The sequence below is a fragment of the Podarcis cretensis genome (assembly GCF_951804945.1).
Source record: "Podarcis cretensis genome assembly, chromosome: 1".
In the NCBI taxonomy this organism is placed as follows: domain Eukaryota; kingdom Metazoa; phylum Chordata; class Lepidosauria; order Squamata; family Lacertidae; genus Podarcis; species Podarcis cretensis.
Window position 1 is genome coordinate 64,148,887 of NC_137170.1, and position 24,129 is coordinate 64,173,015.

The 24,129-nt window shown below is 41.0% G+C and overlaps 1 protein-coding gene and 1 long non-coding RNA gene across 6 annotated transcripts in view; one reads left to right on the forward strand and one right to left on the reverse strand.

Moving 5' to 3' along the window:
- ANO3 (anoctamin 3) overlaps nucleotides 1-22,648 on the forward strand; it is a 241,881-nt gene extending 219,233 nt beyond the window's left edge. For all 5 annotated transcript variants that reach the window (XM_079963900.1, XM_079963901.1, XM_079963902.1 and 2 more), the window contains 13 exons: nucleotides 705-787; nucleotides 1,382-1,522; nucleotides 1,835-1,999; nucleotides 4,661-4,697; nucleotides 6,525-6,636; nucleotides 7,392-7,449; nucleotides 9,145-9,242; nucleotides 9,713-9,858; nucleotides 10,632-10,784; nucleotides 12,591-12,738; nucleotides 16,851-16,931; nucleotides 18,472-18,577; nucleotides 19,045-22,648. In XM_079963900.1, the coding sequence (XP_079820026.1) occupies nucleotides 705-787; nucleotides 1,382-1,522; nucleotides 1,835-1,999; nucleotides 4,661-4,697; nucleotides 6,525-6,636; nucleotides 7,392-7,449; nucleotides 9,145-9,242; nucleotides 9,713-9,858; nucleotides 10,632-10,784; nucleotides 12,591-12,738; nucleotides 16,851-16,931; nucleotides 18,472-18,577; nucleotides 19,045-19,227 (1,511 nt within the window). In that variant the 3' untranslated portion in view covers nucleotides 19,228-22,648. The remainder of the gene's footprint in view (nucleotides 1-704; nucleotides 788-1,381; nucleotides 1,523-1,834; nucleotides 2,000-4,660; nucleotides 4,698-6,524; nucleotides 6,637-7,391; nucleotides 7,450-9,144; nucleotides 9,243-9,712; nucleotides 9,859-10,631; nucleotides 10,785-12,590; nucleotides 12,739-16,850; nucleotides 16,932-18,471; nucleotides 18,578-19,044) is intronic.
- LOC307216712 overlaps nucleotides 1-24,129 on the reverse strand; it is a 427,955-nt gene that overhangs the window by 225,067 nt on the left and 178,759 nt on the right. The gene's annotated exons all lie outside the window — the stretch shown is intronic.

The window sequence follows — 24,129 nt, forward strand, 5'->3', positions numbered from 1 at the left end:
TTTTACCTCTGGCTTCACACATCACTGACATTCAACCCTCAGAAGGTTAGCCAGAAAGAAATGTGGCCCTCAGGCTGAAATCATTTCCCTGCATTAGGGTATACAGTGGTACCTCGGGTTAAGAACTTAATTCATTCTGGAGGTCCGTTCTTAACCTGAAACTGTTCTTAACCTGAGGTACCACTTTAGCTAATGGGGCCTCCCACTGCCGCTGTGCTGCCGCTGCACGATTTCTGTTCTCATCCTGAAGCAAAGTTCTTAACCCGAGGTACTATTTCTAGGTTAGCAGAGTCTGTAACCTGAAGCATCTGTAACCCGAGGCACCGCTGTAATTGGGTGTTACACATTAAGCTAATTCTTTCAATGCCATTGCTGTTCTTTGGAACTATTGCATTTCTAAACTAAAAAAATGAGTTAGCTTTGCAGAAGCTTTTGAATTTCTGGAGTGCAGAAGGTTTCCATTTTTAGAAAATGATACCCAGCACTAATTGGCTAGAAAGAAAAAGATTCACTCTCCTTCATAGTTTTCAGCCGCAGCAGAAAGAGCAGCTAGAGGACCAGTGAAACTGGACAAATCACAGTGCTATAGTTGGTGTCCTAGTCAGCTTAATCATACTGCACTTTAAAGGCAATTCAATGAGCAACTCACTGAGCTCGGTGGTCATTTGATTTTAATGTTAACATGTAATTCATGGCTTTCACAGCTACAGTGTTCTTAGAGTTTTGGAAGAGGCGAAGGGCTGTGCTAACCTATGACTGGGATCTTATAGACTGGGAAGATGAAGAGGTAAGATTCATAAAAAGTACATTACAACAGCAGTTTTGATGTCTACATTCAGGGTGCCAGGGTTTTTGAAGTTTTTCATGTGCTGTTAGTCTATTGTGTGAGTGCTGAGTTTGCCTCGATTTCACCTGCCTATGCACATACACCCAAATATGTGTGGGCACAATCTGGGCACTCCATTTGCAGGGTACCAGATCATACATACAGTATCTGGTATGGATTTGAGTGATGTGCAGCTTTTCATGTGTGGAGGTCAGGGATGTGGCTGCTGATATAGGGCCCAGCAATCCCCAACAAATAAATATCTAAAAGGGACATAATGTGTGAAAACAGAATTTTAAAATAGGACTACGAATAAGATACTCAGCTGGCACTGATATCACATTGCTTGTCAAATAGCAGTTTTAAAGGTATCTATCTTCAGGGTTTTCCCAGAGCATCTTAGTGTTAAAATTCCATAATACCTTATGAAGTGATATATAAAGTATATGGAGCATATCAACATGAAGGGAAGTATTAAAATTTTTCATCATTGTGCCATATGTATACATGCCAACCACTTCAGGCATGAACTGAAATAAATGTTTGTAATTGCAGGAAGAGCTTCGCCCCCAATTTGAAGCAAAATATTCTCAAGTGGAACGAGTAAATCCTATAACAGGGAAGCCTGAACCTTTTCAACCCTTCCCTGATAAACTTAGTCGACTGATGGTGTCTGTGTCAGGAATATTCTTCATGGTAAAGTCACTAAAAAAAATTGGACATTTTGTAAAGGAATTACGGGCTATTTCCTATCAGCCAAAATTGTTTATAGTTCTTCTCAGATTCAGAGGTAATTCATTATATAGTAAAGTAAAATAAGGAAATGCGGGTCATTGTCTGCAATTTAATCCCAGGACTAAATAATTATTTTAACTGAAAAATAAACAAGCAACTCGGTCTTGAAAGAAATGTGATTTCATAGTATTTACAAGCCTGTAATTCTGTGGAATCTTTTCCCAGCCGATGCCTATTTTTGGTATAAATATTCTTATTTTTATCTGTTTGCAGATTTCATTAGTCCTCACCGCAGTGTTTGCAGTTGTAGTCTATCGCCTTGTGGCTATGGAGCAGTTTGCCTCTTTCCAGTGGTATTTCATTAAAAAGTATTGGCAGTTTGCTACATCAGGCACAGGAGTCTGCATCAACTTTATGATCATCATGTCTCTTAATGTTGTAAGTTCCCAATCTTTATTCATAAGTGAAGGCTCGTCGGAGTATATACAAAATGAATTAAAATGTAGAATTGGTATACCATTTGTTCCTTGTGTAAGGCAGCAGCCAGGGGGCGGGCAGAGAGTGGTGAGGTAGCATTGCTTCCTTGGCTTCCCTGTTGGTAACTGAGGGGAGGGGGGGCTAGGTGATGGGAAGGTTGGTGTGGTACAGATGCAGTGGTAGAGTCAATCCAACACTCACCATGCCACACTTGTCTGACTTCTCTGCTGCCTTAACCCTCTCCCTTCTGGTAACCAGCAGCAACCTCTGCTTGGGGAAGTCAGTTAAACAACACTGCCCCCAACCAGCTCTAACCCTCTGGCCATTACTGGGCAGCACCTTCAATTAAACAACCCAATCTAATAAAAACTAACTTCAATTAAAGCAATTCTAGTTTGTAAGCTAAAACTGTAACAAGTGGTCCAGTTTGCCAGTTTCTGGGACTCCTTAATTTTGTTTCCACTGCAACTCTGAAAACTAATTATAGTATGAACTTGGCTTTGGCCTTATAACCAATCACTAACAACATTAGCAAATATAACTAGATATGAAGCTTCTCCTTACGCAGCCTGCCTCAAGATAAAGTGTATATTGAGCAATGCATATTTCCCTTAATTTTGATATTACTTTCCCTAATGTATTTTGCGTACTGTTTTCACTCATATATGCACTTTATGAACACTTCGCTTTAGTGTATCCATTTTTGTACACATTACTTGGCTTTGAGACTTGCATTGCAAAATTCAAGGTTTGTGTTTCTGTTCGCATATTAGGTTATTTGCCTTTAAATGTTAACTGAGTCAAATTTCTCCTCCATCCCTGTTCAGTGCTGAGGCAAACTGATTAGACTTTAGGCTTTCAAGTATCTGATTCTGAGGTGTTCTCCTCAAAACGCCCTTCTGGCAAATGTCTGCCATGACAATATTTCTCAGTATCATTGCAGAGGAACTAAGGAGATGAGGATCATACTGAGAAACAGGCTTTTGAAACATTGTTCTAACCATTATTCATGTTGTTTGAAGTTCCATATCAGGATCAAGGCAAGTATAGGCATGTTAGCAGAGAAAGAAAGTCAATGCTCTTACAAATATGGAGACACTCCAGGAAATAAATATTCAATTTAAATCTGGCCGTGCCCTAAGGCAAATGCTCGTGTAAGAAGAATGGGTGTGGATATACCTTTCATGACTATATACGTCCCTGAGCTGACGCATATAAAACTAGAAATTCTAGCCTAGGAACTTATTGACTTTGTTTGGATAAGCGTGACACACATAGTACTTTAATTAAATATTCAACACCATAATAATATATTTGATACTACTTAACAGAATATCTGGCTAGGACACACTGATTTTGAGGAGAGTAGTTGTAATCATCGTAGCCTGATCTAGCTAAAGTTTACTATTTAACACCCCAATAATATTTCTGATTTTATTTAACAGAATATCAGGCTAGGACACACTGATTTTGAGGAGAGTAGTTGTAATCATCGTAGCCTGATCTAGCTAAAGTTTGCTATTTAACACCCCAATAATATTTCTGATTTTATTTAACAGAATATCAGGCTAGGACACATTGATTTTGAGCACGACAATACTAAACGCAGTGTCTTCAATGCATTTAAAGTTAAACATGATTTTTCCTGTGAAAATCTTAGAGAACTAAGTCGCTTCTTCCATTTTATTTGGCAAGTCTCTGATGAAGGAGCTCCAGAGCAGACAAAAAAGTTATTTCAAAGAACTAGAAACAATCACCCACAAGCACACATCACATATACATTTACATTTATTTAATGGAAAACATGTTTAACAGTGTAATTTAATACAAGTCTACATTACTGTTAGTTCCACTGAGTTCAGTGAGGTTTACTATCAAGTAAGTAGGCACAATACTGAAGCTGAATGTACTATGTAGCTAGACTTGTATATTGTATTTTAAGCATCTTCATAAATAGCACTCAAAGTGCAGATTCATTTTAACTCTATCCCCAGAGGTGAGTTTGTTACATTAGCTCTCCGCACTGGATACAACTGAGTCATGAACTGAATCAGGCTGGTTGGGGGAGAATCTGGTTGTTGGCTGAGCTGGGTTAAGATAGCCCTAGCTCAAGACAGGTCAGGTAAAAGGCCCAGATCCAGGCCTGTCAGAGGGTAGAGCATAGGAAGCAGGGGCAGGCTTGAGTGGGAAAGGGGGGGGTACAAAAAGGGGAGACCTACCAGGCAGCTGTGTGTTCCTGCAAGAAGGTAGGGGTGGGTGGATGAATACTTTTCCTGCCTGACTTCTTCATCCCAGCAGGCCCCTCCTTTTCCTGTTCCCTGAAGAGCACCACACAAGAGGATTTGATCCTGTTAAGTGCTGGTTGCTGCTCTTTCATGAGTGGCTCCCCTGCATGCAGGGAAGCTGCCCACAAAATAATTTGTCAGATTCACATCAATTGATTTCACATTAAAAGTGAATTAGTTAGTTTCCCATTAAAAATGCAAACAAAATTAAATCTCCCCCCCCCGCCCCACTGCGTATGCATCTATGCATGCACACACACCTGTGGTATATTTTTCTCGAAGTCTTTCCAGAACTCATTGCTAGAACACTTTTATTCTCTTCTTATTTCTTTTCCAGGTATATGAAAAAGTTGCCTATCTCTTAACAGATTTAGGTGAGTGATTTGCACTGATGAATGTTTCCATACTTGTGCTAGTATCTGATAAAGTGCCTAACGACACAGATAATGTAACATATGCAATTACAAGCAATCGATATCTGGTGTGCCTGAAAGACAACAAACCTGGTGAAAGGAAGAACATCTCCTGAACCAATAATTGCAAGAGATTATCTAAATCCAGAGGCCTTCTAAGATGATCATGGTGAATCATACCTAAATTTTGCCGATAGCTCATATGAAAGGTTGCCAATACATTGTCTATGTGACTTTATGCTAGGAAGAAATATGAGTTTATGGCTTGTATCCAGTTGTATTCCTCTGCTGATAGAAGGTTCCTTGATGGAGTGGACACTTTCGTAAGAAGAAAGAGAATGAGAGGTTATCTGTATTGATTTTCCCTTCGCTCTGCAGACCCAAAATCTGCTTCAAATGGTTGTAGAACCCTTGGGGCCAGTATAGGAGGTGACCCAGAGGGGCTGCAGGAAAAAGGAGAAACTTGTTACAATTACTCTCCCTCCCACCCCCCGTTTCCACTCATGGAAGCCTTCACTGGATCAAGAAGCCTCTGATCAATGGAGGGATACCATTTAGATACAACTCTAGGTCTTTTTATTATAATGCACTTTATTACTGAGAATTTTGAATATTTTAATATGAGTCTGTTTTATGAGTTTATTTTATTTATGGTGAAAGACACTGTGGTAACCTCAGCAGTTCATTCCTAAAGCCAGGCAGAAGATTCTGATTTTTGAAGTGAGGCAAAATGAGGAGTCTGCCAAAGCAATTGTGGCTGTTCATATGGTGAAGCCTCTTGTGGTGTCTCAGTTCATGAGATGAATCAACATGGTTTCCCTTCAGGCCTTCCTCAATTTAAAATATGGTTATTGTTTGTTTCTTGAAAGGAAAAGGTGCAGGTCAGCTCAGTTGGGGTGTTGATAAGCTTTTCAAGTGTGTTGGCAGCAATGCTAATGATCACTTGGTGCACCTCAGCTTCTTAAGACGATTATGATTATTATTTGGAAGAATGAGGATTGCAACATTTGGGCCTTTTTAATTTAGGGTGGAAGAAGAAGGCAAATAGGGGTTGACATGACAAAAGTGTATAAAATTTTGTGATGTGTGGAGAAAGTGCCCATGAGCTCCCCCCAGGAACCTGGTTAACTACTGTGAAAACAGAATGCTGGACCCCAGCTACAAACACCTTTGCTTTGATCTAGCACCTAAGATTGGTTATGGTCAAGCTGAATGTGTACAAAGTAGAATTCTCCCTTAAGTTGTTCCTTCTTCCAGTGCCAGCTTCCCATGGAAACAACAGCAACAACATTTCAATGAAAAGAACTTGGTACATAAAGGCTGCGTATATTGCATCTGTCTAAAGGGACTTTAAAATATTATTTGCAAAACAGCAGCACACAATCCCAGCCTAGCCATGATCTCAACAAAAATTGCCCTCCATACAGCAATTATCATTAGTTTAAAAAAAGAAAACTCCAATTAGTAGCAATAGTAAGTAGCCAGTGTTATTAGTTCGCTGTATTGGAACCACCACGCTCATAACAAATACACTGAGGAAAGGGATGGTTAATGTTTAATCTCATGACTTTTTGTAATATTTTAATATAAATGTTTATCTTGTTCAGAACAAATGTAAATAGTTGGGTTTTTTGCAACTAAAAATAATCTTTAAACAGTGCGTTTCAAATGTAGTGTCACAGACACCTTTATGTGTATATGGCAATCTAGATCTTTCCTGCTAAAAGTTAGAAATGTTTATTTCCAGACTAATGTATATTGTGAATTCTGTTGCATTTTTTTTAATAGAACACCCTAGAACTGACTCAGAATGGGAAAATAGTTTTGCCTTGAAAATGTTCCTCTTCCAGTTTGTCAACTTAAACAGCTCCATTTTCTACATTGCCTTTTTCCTTGGAAGGTACGTATATCTGAAATGAGCTGAGAAAAGCATGTAAGCAACTCCCAGAACAAAATAACATTATATTTTAAAATCTATTGTTAATAGATGTTATTTCTGATTTAAAGTACATCCCAGTTTTTTAAGGAGTGTTTCACCAATCACTTACATGGAGGAGAAAGGTATATGTATTGTAAACCAACATGTGTGAGGAGTTTACACATGTGTATTCCAATAGTTTCGGGAAATGGGGATGAACTAATTCAAATAATTTTGGTTATCAGGAAAAGAGTGCTTAGGTGTGTTTACTGAAGTGGAAGCTTCCCCCTCCATTTTTATCTGGAGGGAAACTGCCAGTTGTGGAGGTGGCATCTGCTGGAACAGAGTTCCATTTATCATTTCCCCTCAAAATGCACTTCTACCACAATGAGGCAACATTCACACTATACATTCAGTGCACTTTGCAGAGTCATGGCCTCCCCCCTCAAAATTCTAGGAACTGTGATTTGCTTGAAGTGCCGAGAGTTGTTAGGAGATCCCGTTTACCTACACAGAGTTGCAGTTCCCAGAGTGATGTATCAATAGGTTCACAATTAGTACTAAAAAGGAGATACACTTTTCCTTTTCCAACATGCATCAAAACATAAAGTGAGATAAGTAATAAGGATTTACTTTGGTTTAGCTTTAAGTTTAATTTATCTCGGTAAAAATGTGTGAGAGTCAAATATTTTCATTCTTTCTGAATTCAGCTGAAAAACCGAAATATCATTTTATAGGTTTGCTGGACGTCCTGGAAAGTATAACAAACTTTTTAACAGATGGAGACTGGAAGAAGTAAGGATAAATTTTACTTGTACCAATGTAAAATCACTGTCTGTCTGTCTGTCTGTTTGTCTGTCCATCTGTCTGTCTGTCTGTCTCTCTCTCTCTCTCTGTATATATGTATATGTATATATATATATACATATACACACACACACACACACACACATATAAACATGCATACACATGCGCGCGCGTGCACACACACACACACACACACATTCCTTTGCTCATGGACCAAATTACTGTTGTCTGAAATGGTCAACCTCTTATTCTCTTTCTTTTTTAAAGCATTTAAAATATTTTTATATGATATAAAAACAAATGGTCTTTTGAAAATTTTCCTTTAAAATAGTTGTGAATTTTCGGGAATTAAAGTATGTTCTGGAATAGCTTAAACACCAAACTTTCTTTGTAAGTGTGTGTGTGCTTTAGGGTACTAGCTTCATCACTGCACTGCTGCACTGCACTGCACATCACATAGCTGCACTGGCTCCCGGTGGAGTATAGGATCAGGTTTAAGGTGCTGGTTTTAATCTTCAAACCCCTATATGGCCTAGGATCCTCGTACCTACGGGACCGCCTCTCCTGGTATGTCCCACAGAGGAACTTACGGTCTTCAAATAAAAACATATTGAAAGTCCCAGACCACAGAGAGGTTAGGCTGGCCTCAACCAGAGCCAGGGCTTTTTCAGTTGTTGCTCCAATCTGGTGGAACGCTGCGGGACTTGACATCTTTCCGCAGGGCCTGCAAGACAGCTGTTCCACCAGGCCTTTGGCCAGGGCACAGCCTGACTCCCTCCTTTGGCAATCCTCCGAGAACTTCTAGCCCAATGGTTGCCATTAATTTGATTGGTATTAATTTTATAATGAAATGATTTTAGAATGTTTTATTGTTTTACTGCTGTTAGCCGCTCTGAGCGCGGCTTCGGCTGGGGAGGGCAGGATATAAATAAAAAAAATTATTATTATTATTATCAGGTCAACCAAAATGTTACAGAAGCATGTGCAATGTGCAGTCTTTCAAGTTATCCAGAACTACTACTTCTAACCTGCTTGTTCAACCTTTTGACAGTAGATTAGATAATAATTTAATCACCCTCACCAAACTTGACTTCCAAACAGTATAGAACAGTTGATCGTGGGGGTGTCCCAGGTCAATCATGGTGTGATGTACAACCAAAATAAAAGGGGGGGAGTCAACAACTTTGGTCAACCCTCCCCTAAAAATGCTCAACAACTCCTGGCAATGACAGTGGGTAGATCACACTGGTCTTTTCATACTGTGAGTAGATTGCAGTCTCTTGGGAGTTGGACGTGCCTGGTATAGAACAACAGTATGTTTTAATTAACCCAAAATCCTTACCCAGTCAAGTGGATCCACAGCAGCTGCCTCCTGGCAGCAGCATCGCTGTCACTCGCCAAGAGGAGGAAAGCAAGGTGGCAGCAAGGTCAAGACCATGCAGACACAATAATGGAGCCAATTTGGTGCTCCCACTAGTGCATACACACAGACCCAACCTCTTCACCACCTTGCCTCTCCATCTACCGGTAAGCAGCAGCAACACTACTGCCCGCAGGCTGTTGCTGTAGCTCTGCACCACTGAGCAAGCAACAAATGTCTGCCAATTTGTTGCAATTGTATCTTGCCTTTTTTCCTCTATCTTCTTTCTTAATGTTTCTGCGTTCTTATGTATCTGCTTTCAGTGTCATCCCAGTGGCTGTTTGATAGACCTCTGCCTGCAGATGGGTGTCATCATGGTTTTAAAACAGATGTGGAACAACTTCATGGAACTTGGCTATCCGTAAGTATGAACAGAGGCATCATATCATATGATGACTTGATTATTGTATCTGCTGGCCAAGGGAATGTCCTCTCCTGCATGGCTAACCCTTGGAGGTGCATAAAGAGAAGCCGTCTCTACGGAACTCTATTTCCTAAAGACTGGAGAGTTTGAGACTAAAAATTAATACTAGATGCAGGACATGGCAATCAGTTGTAATATTTAAAGGGATTTGGGATAAAATTTAGCCGTACTTTATCTGCAGAAACATTAAAAGTGTTGTAATCTGGTTTGGGGGGAGGAATTCTCAACAAGTCATCAGGCATTGATAGGATTGTCTCTTCTCTTAGGATGTCCTTCTCTTAGGAGACAAATGTTCACAAGTAATGAGAGAAACTAGGAGAGCAGTGATGAGTTAAGCCATCAGTTGAATGATTAAATTGTTACTGTGAGTGCTACCATAGATTCTATGCTCTGACTATCTAATACAGGTTACTGCAAAATTGGTGGGCACGACGCAAGATCAAGAAAGGAGGGCAGTTACTGGAGCATAAAATTTCTCTACCTCAGTGGGAAAAAGATTGGAATCTACAGCCCATGAATCTCCACGGTCTGATGGATGAGTACTTAGAGATGGGTGAGTGTTCTTATGAAGTTGCCCTTTTTCATAAATAAATAAAAAAAGAACTGGTAGATTCTTGGCTGTGAGTCCGGTAAGACCTGCTCCCTGCCTTGCAGGCCTTTTCCCACCTGGCCTGGAAAGGTGGGACCCTGACTGACTCCAGTTACAAAGGTGAGTCTGTTGAATAGACTATTAGGCTGGAGTATTATTTAGGTTTTTTTTAAATTGTGGATAGAGTTGTTGCTGGTTTTTATATTAATTATCTTTTTTGTATTTTTTGCTTAATTTGGTTGTGTACTTTTCATATTTCATTTATTTTTTATGACCACTTTTGTTACGTTTGTAATTATTTGATTTTTGTGTGTGCTCTAAGCTACCTTGAGCATGGTTTGAACTATGGAAAGGCGGCATACAAATAAATTTATGTATGTATGTAATTTGATGAATGTCATACAAATTCCGTCTTTTCTTAGACATGGATAGCTGCTATTAACAATACAAATAGAATAAGAGTCCTCTCTTAAAAGTAATTCTTAGCCCTTGCCACCAACAGAAGATGGTAGCTCCTCCCAGCTCTCACCTGGGATATTCCCTTTCTTCTAGCCTCTCACCTTGGGACACGGACATTTTCCTGACTCTCACCTGGGGTCCTCCATCAATCATCTACCACCCCCATGAGTATACAATTTCTGAACCTTAATAAAGGCCCAAGTCATAGGACTCCAAAGAAAACAGAAGGGTAACCAAGAGTGGTTCTCCCTTTTTGATCCTGTGTACTTTCTTTCCAGTTCTACAGTTCGGCTTCACCACAATCTTTGTTGCTGCTTTTCCCTTGGCACCTCTCCTGGCCTTGCTCAACAATATCATAGAAATCCGGCTTGATGCATATAAATTTGTCACTCAGTGGAGGCGACCAATGCCTGCAAGAGCAACTGATATAGGTGAGACAAAGTGCAGTCACTGTAGCAACTTCTTTTTATCATTTAGTCTGCAAGTTTTGTTTTTGGTTTACAAATACTAACCAACATGAGAGAGAACAAAATAAAAAAATTCCTTCCAGTAGCACCTTAAAGACCAACTAAGTTAGTTCTTGGTATGAGCTTTCGTGTGCATGCACACTTCTTCAGATACACTGAAACAGAAGTCACCAGACCCTTCTATATAGTGAGAAGGTGGGGAGGGGTATTACTCAGAAGGGTGGTGGGGTTGGGTGATTGGCAGATAGCTGTGATGAGCCTGTTGACGACTCTTAACGACTGCAATAGGTCTTACAGGAAAAAGCAAGGGGTGAGAAGGTGAAAAATGGCTTTGTCATGTATAATGAGATAAGAATCCAATGTCTTTGTTCAGACCAGGTCTCTCCATGGTTTTAAGTTTGGTAATAAGTTGCAATTCAGCAGCTTCTCTTTCCAGTCTATTTCTGAAATTCCTTTGTAATAGAACAGCTACTTTGAGATCTTGTATAGAATGTCCTGGGAGATTGAAGTGTTCTCCTACTGGTTTCTCTGTCTTGTGATTCCTGATGTCAGATTTATGTCCGTTTATTCTTTGGCGTAAGGTTTGGCCTGTTTGTCCAATATAGAGAGCTGAAGGACACTGTTGGCATTTGATGGCATACACAATGTTAGACGATGAGCAATTAAATAGTCCCAAGATGGTATGTGTGATGTTGTTGGGGCCAGTAATGGTGTTGTCCAGGTGTATGTGGCAGCAAAGTTGGCATCTGGGTTTATTGCAGGCTCTGGTGCCAGTGTCTGTGTTAAGTCTGGTTGTAGTATTATTGTGGGTTAGGAGTTGTTTAAGATTGGGTGGCTGTCAGTAGGCAATGAAAGGTCTTCCTCCCAGAGCTTGAGAAAGAGAACTGTCATTGTCCAGGAGAGGTTTTCACCTTCTCACCCCTTGCTTTTTCCTGTAAGACCTATTGCAGTCATCAAGAGTCGTCAACAGGCTCATCACAGCTATCTGCCAATCACCCAACCCCACCACCCTTCTGAGTAATACCCCTCCCCACCTTCTCACTATATAGAAGGGTCTGGTGACTTCTGTTTCAGTGTATCTGAAGAAGTGTGCATGCACACGAAAGCTCATACCAAGAACTAACTTAGTTGGTCTGTAAGGTGCTACTGGAAGGAATTTTTTTATTTTGTTCTGACTATGGCAGACCAACACGGCTACCTATCTGTAACTGCAACATGAGAGAGAAATCCCAAGCCCTGGCTTGGAAACAGTGAAGCCGAACTGAGTAGCAGGTCTCCTACCACATCCAGTTCCTCGCTGCTTGCACTACCCAGGGCAGAGGACAGCAGTGGTCATTTTTCACTCTCTTGTTTTCTGCTGTATCAGCTCCAAGTGCAGGTCAAAGTGTTGCTGTGTGTGATCCACCAGTTCCCAAATGAAAATAGATGGCACCAGAAGTAATCTGATATGGTCCTAGCCTTTTGGAAGGGCAATGGTGTTGTTTTTGTACCTGCAGTGTAATAATTATAAATGAGTCTCAAATGAGGCATCACATACTGTGGCTGTGGATGATAAATTTGCAAACTGGATCTAAAAATGGAAGCTGTTTGTTTTCTAGACTCAGTTCGAATGAAGGGCAAGCTGTGCAGGGCAATTGAGAAAGTGCAGATTTAATTCTATTTTAGAACAAAGGCTTCTTTGAACATGGACTGAAAACAAAGTATTACATAATCTGCTTTCTCATGTTTGCTTGTTTTGTGTTTAGCCTCATGATAATTATCCTCTCCTAGGGATCTGGTATGGAATCCTTGAAGGAATTGGAGTCCTAGCCGTCATCACCAATGCTTTTGTTATTGCCATTACATCTGACTATATCCCACGCTTTGTTTACGCATACAAGTATGGTCCCTGTGTCGATCAAGGATACAGACAAGAAAAGTAATTATGCCTTTTCTGTATTTTTCGCTGATGGACTCACTTTTGTATTTTGACAAAAGTTTGCATTTTTCCCTTTTGTATATTTTGCTCTTTATTTTGCACATTTTGTTATGGTTACAGTGGGCCAGAATGGATTGCATCAGAGGCCAAGCTAGAGCACTTGAACTGTGTGTGTTCAGTTTTAGTCACATGCTGGAAGTGAATGAGACAGCTGGAAAATTTCAATTGCTTAATATGCCCCCAAATAGTGAAAGACCTAGAAAACATTGTGCTAGAAACAAAAAAATAATATTGCAAGACTACATCCCCTCCAGGCAATTACAACAGAAAGAGGGATGTTAACAGAAATATAGGGATGCTCCTGAATGTTGTCAGCTGCATCCCTGTGCCATGGTTCTCTCCACCTCAATTAGGGATGGAGGAGAAATTTGTACCAGTTTTGCTATGGTCTAAACCACAGAGCCTAGGACTTAGCAATCAGAAGGTCAGCGGTTCGAATCCCTGCGATAGGGTGAGCTCCCGTTGCTTGGTCCCTGCTCCTGCCAACCTAGCAGTTCAAAAGCACATCAAAGTGCAAGTAGATAAATAGGTACCGCTCTGGCGGGAAGGTAAACAGCGTTTCTCTGCACTGCTCTGGTTTGCCAGAAGCAGCTTGGTCATGCTAGCCACATGACCCGGAAGCTGTCTGCGGACAAACGCCAGCTCCCTCGGCCAATAAAGCGAGATGAGCGCCGCAACTCCGGAGTCATCCACGACTGGACTTAACTGTCAGGGGTCCCTTTACCTTTATGTAATTCACACCTCCTGAAACAATACGCAAAGCGAAGCACACATATCCATCAAAATGCACACATCTCTGAATTTTGTGATGCGGTTCTCCAACAACAACAAAAATGTACAGTCATGCATATATTAGAGAATGTGTTCATAATGTGTATATTCACAAAAAGAAAAGAAAATACATTATATTAGGTAAAACTGCATGCAAAAATATGTATATTAGAATACATATGCACAAAAAAGTTTTCACGAGGATTTTAAGAAAACAACCAAGGAACTGAAACTGGTGTGGCAAAAAGAGAATCTCAGCAAAACTGGCAGATTTCCCTCTAATTCCAGTTGATCTCATATCCTGATGTACAGAACGCAGCTTACCCAGTGGTGATCCCAGCTTCCCAATAGTGGCATCACTGTCACTTGCTAGGAATGGCAAGGCTGCAGTGAGGTTGGGACTATGAGTCCTAGAAGACCTGCTCCCTGCATTGCAGGCCTTTTTCCACCTGGCCTGGGTAGGGAGAGCCCTGACTGACTCCAGCTACAAAAGCTGAGGCTGCTGAGCAGACACTTGCTCTGGGGTCTTGTTGAGGGCGAGGTTGTTGCTGTTATTGATATTGATTTCTGTATCCTTATTTCAGAACTTACTATTATTAAATGTAGAAATGGTTCAAATTGGTTGTGTGCTTTTTGATGTGTTTCATTTATTGTTTATGACTATTTTTGTTCTATCATATAAATTTGTTTCATGCTGTAAGCTGCCTTGAGCATAATTTAACTATGTAAAGGCAGCATACAAATAAAATGATGAATATATATATGTTTGATTATTATAATAATAATTTATTATTTATACCCCGCCCATCTGGCGTGGCTTCCAGCAGGATATTAAAAACACAGTAAAAGATCAAACATTAAAAACTTCCCTAAGCAGGGCTGCCTTCAGATGTCTTCTAAAAGTCAGATAGTTGTTTATTTCTTTGACATCTGGTGGGAGGGCTTTCCACAGGGCGGGCGCCACTACTGAGAAGGGGGAATTGGCAGGCAGTGCACTGGATACAACACATAAAGAGGGATGTGGTGTTCTTCAACAATGGAACTTTATTTCTTATGAAATATTTCCAAAGCCTGGGCTTGTTTTTGTATCAGGGTTTATCTTCTAGGATGTGGAAAGCTTACGCCAGGGAATGAATTTTGAGAATTACCATAAGAACTAAGCCATTTGTGGTCTCTAACCTAGTCTAATGATGTACTCTCATCACATAAACATTTAATCAGTATTTTTGGCCGGTTGGTGTCAGGGGTCACCTGTTCTACACAAGGCTTTGGTAGGGTGTTGCATATACAACAGCACTATTATTTATTGTATACATTGCTGTCGACAATATGAAATAATGGTTAAGCTAATTTTTGATGTTACCAATTGACAGTGTGTGTTTTTATTCCTTGGCTTTACAGTTACACATTTAATAGGTGGGTATGAGGGAAAATACTGCTTAAAACAGAGAGTTTTATCTTCTTCTTTTTTCTAATCTGCTCCATCATTCATAGCTCTTTCTTGGCTCTAACTCTTTTCACAGCCAGTATCCTGCCTTCCATACAATGCCCCCAGATTTTGTAGCCCAATGAGAAAACAAAAAAGATAAGCTTTGGGCCTAAGTGTCAACTTCCTCATCAAATGATACCATTTAAATGCATTGATGCAGTCCCTGTATTGTATTGGCTCATTAATGAATGAAAATGTTTATTTATACTATTTGATCTGCCCTCATACAATCAATGTTCTTCCGCCTAACAAAGGAAAGCCATAATTTCACTGAGGGAAAGGCAGAAAAAACCCAACCACGTGCCAATCAGATTGAAAGGGGGAAAAATTCCTTTCCGGCCCTGTCAACCAATGACCCAAAATTGGTCAGTGAAGGCTCTAACCCAGGAGTCAGCAAAAATTTTCAGCAGGGTGCCAGTCCACTGCCCCTCAGACCTTGTGGGGGGGGGCAGACTATATTTTGGGGAAATAAATGAACAAATTCCTATGCCCCACAAATTAACCTGAGATGCATTTTAAATAAAAGGACACATTCTATTCATGTAAAAACACACTGATTCCCAGATCATCTGGGGGCCAGATTTAGAAGGCGATTGGGCCGGATCTGGGCCCTGGGCCTTAGTTTGCCTATCCATGCCGAGGGTGGGCAGACAGAAAGCTCTAAAAGCAAAATGGCTGTGAGCTCCAGGGGAAGCAGCCTTATATAGGCTTCCCCTCTTCAGCAGGGTTCATGGGACAGCTTTTTCCCAATGGCCTATCAAACAGAGATGATACTGGGCAAAGCCTTGCCCAGTTTTTTGCTGCAATCTATGGGCCACAGCACTATTGGGAAAAGGCATCCCGTGCTTATTGGGCACAGAACGGGGCTTACGGCAGTGTTCAACATTTCTCTTATGTTGGGAGTTTCAGCATCTAAGGCTGCACATGTGTGCACATACAGTGGTGCCTCGCAAGACGAAAATAATCCATTCCGTGAGTCTCTTCGTCTAGCGGTTTTTTCGTCTTGCGAAGCATCCCTATTAGCGGATTAGCGCTATTAGCGGCTTAGCGGCTTAGAAAAAGGGGGAGAAGGGAAAAAACTCGCAAGACTCGCAATACGTTTTCGTCTTGCGAAGCAAGCCCATAGGGAAATTCATCTTGCGAAGCGCCTCAAAAAACAGAAAACCCTTTCGTCTAGCGGGTTTTTCGTCTTGCGAGGCATTCGTCTTGCGGGGCACCACTGTACCAAATATCTTTTTGACATATTGGGAGATTCATTTATTCTCCACCTACCTACCCCCATCCAGGCAGTGGCATCCATTATTTCATTAATTGATTGCACGCATACAGCCCAATGTTGCATGTGAGGACCTCTGAAACTGGGCCAGTTTAACAGCATTAGTTGCACACCTGCTACAATTACTGCATTGCCATTTGGTATCATTAGTCAGTCTGAGAAGGGAACCTGGCTGCATTCAGCACCTCTGATTCTGGTTGGCCACTGCACAGTGTGGAAATGTTACTTAAGCACAGTTTTGACCTCTTAGACGAAGAGTTGAATTGTATGCTCACACAAAGCATAAACCTCATCTTACATATTCAATACTTTATGGGTCTCTTGCAGCATAAATCCCAATAATATTTGGGCACCATCACCCTTTGAAAATATGATAGGCATGGCATTTGAATCATAGGCACACATTGATAATGGCAAGGAATGTGAATGAGACGTGCTTTGCATGCATAAGCACAACAGAACCATGATGAGCTCATTTCTCATTGGAAACTATTTCCCGGGCTTTCTTTTTTCCAGATGTTTGAGAGGATACGTCAACAGCAGCTTATCAATATTTGATCTGAGTGAGCTTGGCATGGGATATTCAGGATATTGTAGGTAGGTATTATGTCACTTGCTTAATTTCAGTGGAAACACCAAAGAAGCTTAACCAAAAAGTCTTGAATATCCTTTTAAACTGCTTTGATGAATACAGTCAATAGAGTTCAGCTGAGGGGGAGATGTTGAAATTTCTCAGCAAATTCACCAATCCACCACATCACTATTTATATACAGTCATACCTCGGGATAAATATGCTTCAGGTTGAGCGCTTTCAGGTTGCGCTCAGAGGCAACCTGGAAGTAACAGAGTGCTTTACTTCTGGGTTTCGCCGCTCGCGCATGCGCAGACGGTCAAAATGACGTCACACGCATGCACAGAAGCGGTGAAACGCGCCCCAAGCATGTGCAGATGCGCTGTCGCGTCTTACATTCTGTTCGGGATGAGAACAGGGCTCCGGAACGGATCCCGTTCACATCCCGAGGTACCACTGTACATGGTTAAATCACGTTACTGTGTTTGCTTTAAAACATTTATATCCCGCCTTCTAAGACTCACACCTACTTTGATAAAAAAATCAAAACCCAACAGGGCAAAGGGGTGGGGGTGGGGAAATGCTAGATGGTCAATGGAAAAGAGCGCACTTTTTGCACTTCAGAAGGGTTGCAAAAAAGAAATGTTCAAAATCTCATTGGGTGGTTATTCCATAGCCTTGAGGGGATTGCAGTGCTGCCTTCTCTTCATATCATGTGGGCCTCACACATAGCCCATGAATAGTACAGGATCATATTTACTGTCGGAAGTGTGGATATAAGGTAAAGGTAAAGGTACCCCTGCCCGTACGGGCCAGTCTTGACAGACTCTGGGGTTGTGCGCCCATCTCACTTAAGAGGCCAGAGGCCAGCGCTGTCCGGAGACACTTCCGGGTCACGTGGCCAGTGTGACATCGCTGCTCTGGCGAGCCAGAGCCGCACACGGAAACGCCGTTTACCTTCCCGCTGGTAAGCGGTCCCTATTTATCTACTTGCACCCAGAGGTGCTTTCGAACTGCTAGGTTGGCAGGCGCTGGGACCGAGCAGCGGGAGCGCACCCCGCCGCAGGGATTCGAACCGCCGACCTTTCGATCGGCAAGTCCTAGGCGCTGAGGCTTTAACCCACAGCGCCACCTGCGTCCCAAAAGTTGGAAGGGATCAGCGGGGGGTGGGGGGTCATCTAGCCCCAGCAATATTTTGCTGAATGCGGGGCTTGAACCCTTGACCCAGAGATTAAGATTCTTCTGCTCTACCGACTGAGCTATTCCATATACCAGATCACAAACTGTACTTCATTTTTGCCTTGCGCATAATTCACTAATATTGCCTTTAATATCTTGTTTTCTAGACATTCTAATTCATAGAAGGCATTCATTTATTTTGCAACTTTGATCATAAATAGGCACATCTCTTACCCATCCTTCACACTGTTTTGGTGGGTTTCCATATATAGCTGCTTCTGTCTTCTGCCAAAACACCACTGAAATGGGGAGCTCAGGCTGTCTGCATGGTTACAAGTACTTCTAGTTTTGCCAAATGGCTTTCATCTCCTTTATTTCCATCACAGGTACAGAGATTACAGAGCGCCTCCGTGGAGTTCAACACCCTATGAGTTCACCTTGCAGTTCTGGCATGTTCTTGCTGCTCGACTGGCTTTCATTATAGTGTTTGAGGTTAGTTATATAGTTATGTACAAAGCTAAAATTTACATCCATTGCTCTGCCCACATTTGCCTCCAGCCCCACAAACTGTTGGAATATGGCTCCCAGAGGATTATCCAGAAGACATTTGTTTGGAAGAGTTTCCCATTCCCTGGTGTAAATGAAACACACATTCAAAGCCCTCTAACTGCTGACATTATGTTCACATAGGGAGGATTGGAGGAGCTGTTTTAAGCCATGTAATTTTGGGATAAAGGAAAATGGGTTCTTCATCACTGGTACAATATGTATTCTATCTTCCCCTTTCAGCCCCCTGCCACAAGGAGACAGTAGATCACTGATATATGCTAATATTAATAATCAAGGATAAGTAACTAGTCAGTGCATTGCTTCCCAAATATACTGCAGCGATCCAAGCAAGACAGATCAGTGTAAGCATTTTAAATCTCTCTCTATATATATATTCTTTCTCTTTTCAGCACCTTGTTTTTGGAATAAAATCTTTCATTGCCTACTTAATCCCAGACATGCCCAAAGACTTGTGTGACAGAATGAGAAGGGAGAAATACTTAGTTCAGGAAATGATGTATGAGGCCGAACTGGAGCATTTGCAGAGAGAGCGGAAAAAGAATGGCAAGCAGTATCACCACGAATGGCCTTAGTTAATATGGAAAGAGAGTCACATCGTCAGGACTGAAAACTCCCAGGGCGAGCTGAAGAAGATGGGAAGATTTGGGAACGAGGCAAAGGAATCCATCTGCATGTATATCCTGCTGTTGAGAAAGAATATTATCAAGCTTTTCTGTGAATGAGGCAGTGGGTGGGTGGGGATTGTGTTACCAACAGTCAAGACAAACAGCTACTTCCCCTTAACGGTTCGTGGTAAAGACTGGATGCTGTCTCAGCTGCAGCTATGAAAGGAGGTAGATTCACCAAGCAGCAGTAGAATGAGCTACAACAAGTCCGCGAGAGTCTTGCACGGCAGCATACTGGAAAAGAAATGTCTGTTACTTGTAAAACTTTCATAATAAGGGCATGATTTTTTAAAAAAAACAACAACGTGTTTATTCACTCCTTCTACAGCTTTCAATTGCTCAAATGAATTTGTATTGCCTATGATATAAAAAAAACACCAAGCAAGATTAATTGTTGCCTTTGTGGCCATAATTTGATGCTATAACAGTCCTTGAGGCTTCCCGTTCTGTCAGGTTTGTCCTCGTCTCTTGCTGAGATTGTGGATGTGGCTCTGCCCTTTAAAAGGGATATCAGCCTGTTCAATATGTACTATGCAGTTTGATGTTTGCACATCACCTCTTGTCCATTTGTCTTTATAAATCAGTGGAGGGTGGGGAATCAAAACAGCTTCGCCATTAGAAAGCCTTAAGGCTGGGATCTGGAGATGCTCTCCAGCCAGGAGGAAATTGGTTTCTGCATGCGGCGCAACTTGTTTATCTCATACCAGAATCTTACATCAGGAAAATTACATAGCACCCAGAGAACCTTGGCCGAATGCAGAAGCCTGTTTCATATAGCTAACTGTGCACATAGCTCAGGTCCTGTGCGCCTGTGCAGAGGCCTGCACAAGTGGTATACTTTCGCTCTCGATCTGCTCGCAGGCATTTGGATGCCGGCTTATACACCCTTGCACTGTTCTTGATGCAGCACTTTCTCGGGACGCAATGCGACTTTTTCAGTGGTTACTGATAGTAAATGTGCAGATTAAGGTCATCTCATATCTCTGAAGTGAAGAGTCCTATCCATGCTCTAATGTGGCATGCAAAAGTATAACTGTATGGATATAATCTTGTCGAGCTACCTGGATTTTATATAGTTCACCAGCCACGTCAACTTGAAATCTCATGGCATTGCAAACAAGAAGCCAGTTTTATTACCTGCCTTATGCGAGCTCCTGCTTATGTGGAATATAAAGTATAACATCATGGCTTGCTTGTTCAAAGTTAAAAGAAAGAGGACCCCCCCCCCAATTTCCCCCTTATAAAATTGAAGTGTGGAAAGAGTCAAAAGGGTAGTATTGAAGTATCCTCCAGTTTTATGCCTTCTTAAATTTTTGTTTGAAAACAGTACATGCCCTTGCAGGGACCTGCACTTTTGATTCTCACATGCCTACAGCTGAGAGCAATATCATTTGATGGCTTTGAAGTCATGATTTCATCTAACAATGCTTTACTAATTATCATTTATATTACCTACTACTTCAAAATGTGGAAGAAATGAAGCACTAAACTCAAACAAGTGTGCAGGATTCACTTGTACATGGGGACCAAAATGTTCCTGGGTTTTCCTTTTGTAAAAATTTCAGGTGTAGAATTCTTTCTTATTTATATCAACCAAAGTAAATTAACAACTCCACGCCCCCCCCCCCTCAAACTTTCAAAGAGTCACTTCATTATAATCAAGCACAGCAATGATATCATATATATATATATATATAAATATTTGCATGAGTTTTAGGATGACTTCTGTAGTTTAGGGGGGAAAACACCAGATTGTAGAAATGACCTTATTATACCGGGGACATGCATCACATTCCATCATTTGGAACCATAAGTGATCTGATTATGATACATTATTCCAACCCTGTGGGATTTTTCTTACTATATTTCTGTCATATAATTAATGTTTTTATATGATGACAATCTTGTTTTTTGTATCATAATGCCCTTTTTATATATTGATACCCAAATTCAGGGGTTGTTGTGCAGATAGAAACTCTAATGCACCCCAACCCCCACCTCACGGGCTTTCTATACATTTCAATAGAGGGAGAAGCACTGCACATGTAAACATTGGTGCTGAAGACCTCTGTTGAAGTGCCTGGAAAAGCCTGCCTGCACACAAACACTATGGGTGCATCAGAGTACACAAAGATCTCTGAATTAGGGGCACAAATGGCAAAGTGCACACTTTATTTGTGTGCTGTGAAACATGTTACCTTTGTTTTGCTACTGTTAAGTTTTGCTGTTATGTTTTACCTAACTGCTGGTTGCCTTGGCTGGATCCAAGCTTTAAAACCAATATGGTTTGCCAAGTAGTCAACTAAACTATGATTCTGTTTGGCTTTTCTTCTGTCTATCCCACTTTGATCGATACACAGATACATTCTGATTGGTCATGTAAGAGGGTAATGCTATACATATCTACTCAGAAGTAAGTCCCACTAACTACAGCAGGATTTACTCCTAGATCTGAAATTCTGAGCCCACATTTGTAGAGATTAGTTGCCATCCGACTCAGATGAGTTTACTGCTGAGTAGATATGCTTAGGATTGCATCAGCAAATGACGGAAAAACAACGGCAGCATCGCAATCTGCTGAACTTTAAAAGTAGTTTCAATGCAAAGTTCACGTTCAAAGTTCTAGGCCACAATACTGAAATCACTTGTTCCTAGCTAGTTACACTGAACAGCTGAAAAGTCTAGTGGCCTCAGTTTTGTAGCCTTTGATTCTTGTTGTATTTTCCCCACACATACTTGGAAAGCACATTGAAAATGCTCACTTGTACCCTTTTGTATTTGTTTTAAAAACATGCATTAACAGTGTCTAACAATTTGCTGATCTATAGCCATTTGCTTTAGCTGAGAGAAATGCTCTGCTTGATTTGGTTTACTCTGGTTGCATTGAATGCAAATTATCTTACAAAGATATATGGCACACTCTGTTCTCAGGAAATATGTATTACATGAATGCTGGTTAAATATCTTTCTCTTTCCACTTTTCTTTTTGTATTTCTAAATACTTGTCTTTCCAAACAAATTACCAGTATTAGTGGTATGTGCATGCAAGCTGAATTTGTGGGATCTCCCAAGCTGCAGAGCTTCAGAACTAGCATCCATGCAAACAAACTGCTTTAGATCATTGTTGATCTAGTCTACAATAACTTTGGTCTATGCATGTTCTTTCAGGGCAGACTGCATGAGCAGCTACAGTCTGGCTTTCAAAATACTACAGTTAGTTACTAGTCCAGAATGTCTTAACTATTACCAACTCAAATCGGTGTCTTGATGCAATCAGAAGGAACCCTTGTTCCAGAAATAAATATTTGTTTACGATTTGCTATTCTTAGATTTCATTCTCCTTCATTTTGCATTTGCGTATAAATTTTGAAGTGGGGGACTGGTGGGGATTTATAAAAAGAAACCCTTCATTGCAAAACCTCTTCTTGCATCTGCCTTTTGAGAGGACTGAAAGTGAAAGAATCAAAACGTGTATATAGAAAAGCCTTATATATCTAGTTGGGGCTCTAACTGGCACCTAGCCTTGTGTAAGAGGGCACATAGCTCAAAAGAGGATGTACTTCGATTTTAGAAAGCCCCAGGTTTAATATCTGACACATCAAATTAAGCAAATCTTAGGCGGCAGAAACTGGAAGGACCTGTATCTGAAATTCTGCAGAGCTGCCATTAATCAAAGTAGACAGCACTGGGCCAGCTAGATAGATCAATAGTATAATGCAGTCCACAGATGCTTAATGTGTTTATAAATCTAAAGCACTGGAGATGGATTGGCACGTTACAATGTAATATTTGTCAATCGCAAGATCATTTAATGTTGGATTTGAGTCTTGAGTGGCTTTTTCAGGTGCCCACCTTTTGTATACTGGGCCCTAATTATTATGCATATTTCCCCTATCTCTGCCCCTTACATTGTATGGAAAAGCTTTAATAATATCAGAAGATAAATGGAAGCATTCATTCACCAAGAACACAGTAATGCCTGTCCTCTTTGTTTGAAAGGCAGTTGTGTACCTCTGGAGCAGTGTTTCCCAAACTTGGGTCTCCATCTGTTTTCCCCATCATCCCTGACGACTGGTCCTTCTAGCTAGGGATGATGGGAATTGTAGTCCAAAAACAGCTGGAGACCCAAGTTTTGGAAACACTGCCCTGGAACAGGGAACCTTTTCAAACACAGTGTGATACGTTCCCTTCTGGGCAACCTTACAGAGGCCACATGCCAAGGATGCGATGGGTCAGAGGCAAAAGTGGGTGGAGCAACTGGTGTTAATTTTACTTTTCTACAGTGGATTCTTTCCTGTACACTCACAGGCATATGCACATACACACACTTACTTCCATATTCCATCCAGACAAGAAAGATGCATTACCAGAGCTCAAGGATAATCTTTATTTCCCTTTACTGTTTACCCTTAATTAAAGGATGACCAACTTGTAGCCCTCCAGATGTCATTGGACTCCAATTTCCAACAGTTAGTGGTCAGGAATGAGAGTACAACTGGGGGGCTACGTGTTGTCCCATCCCTGACTTAATCTTTCAAAGTACATGCCGGGGGTGGAATTCGAAAATGAAACAAAAATATTTCCCTAGAAAATGCCAATCAAGTGAACAAAGATACCATGCCATACACGTCTAATTTTTGGGATGCTCTTTACTTTACGAAGGTTTACATGTACAAATGCAAACTAATGACTGTATCATTCACATCTGAAGATTGCACTTTTGTAATAAATTTGGATAATGTTAAAGCAGGCACCATATTTCTTCTACCAATGCAACTCTTGCACCTCAGTTCATGCAACAGAAGTAAC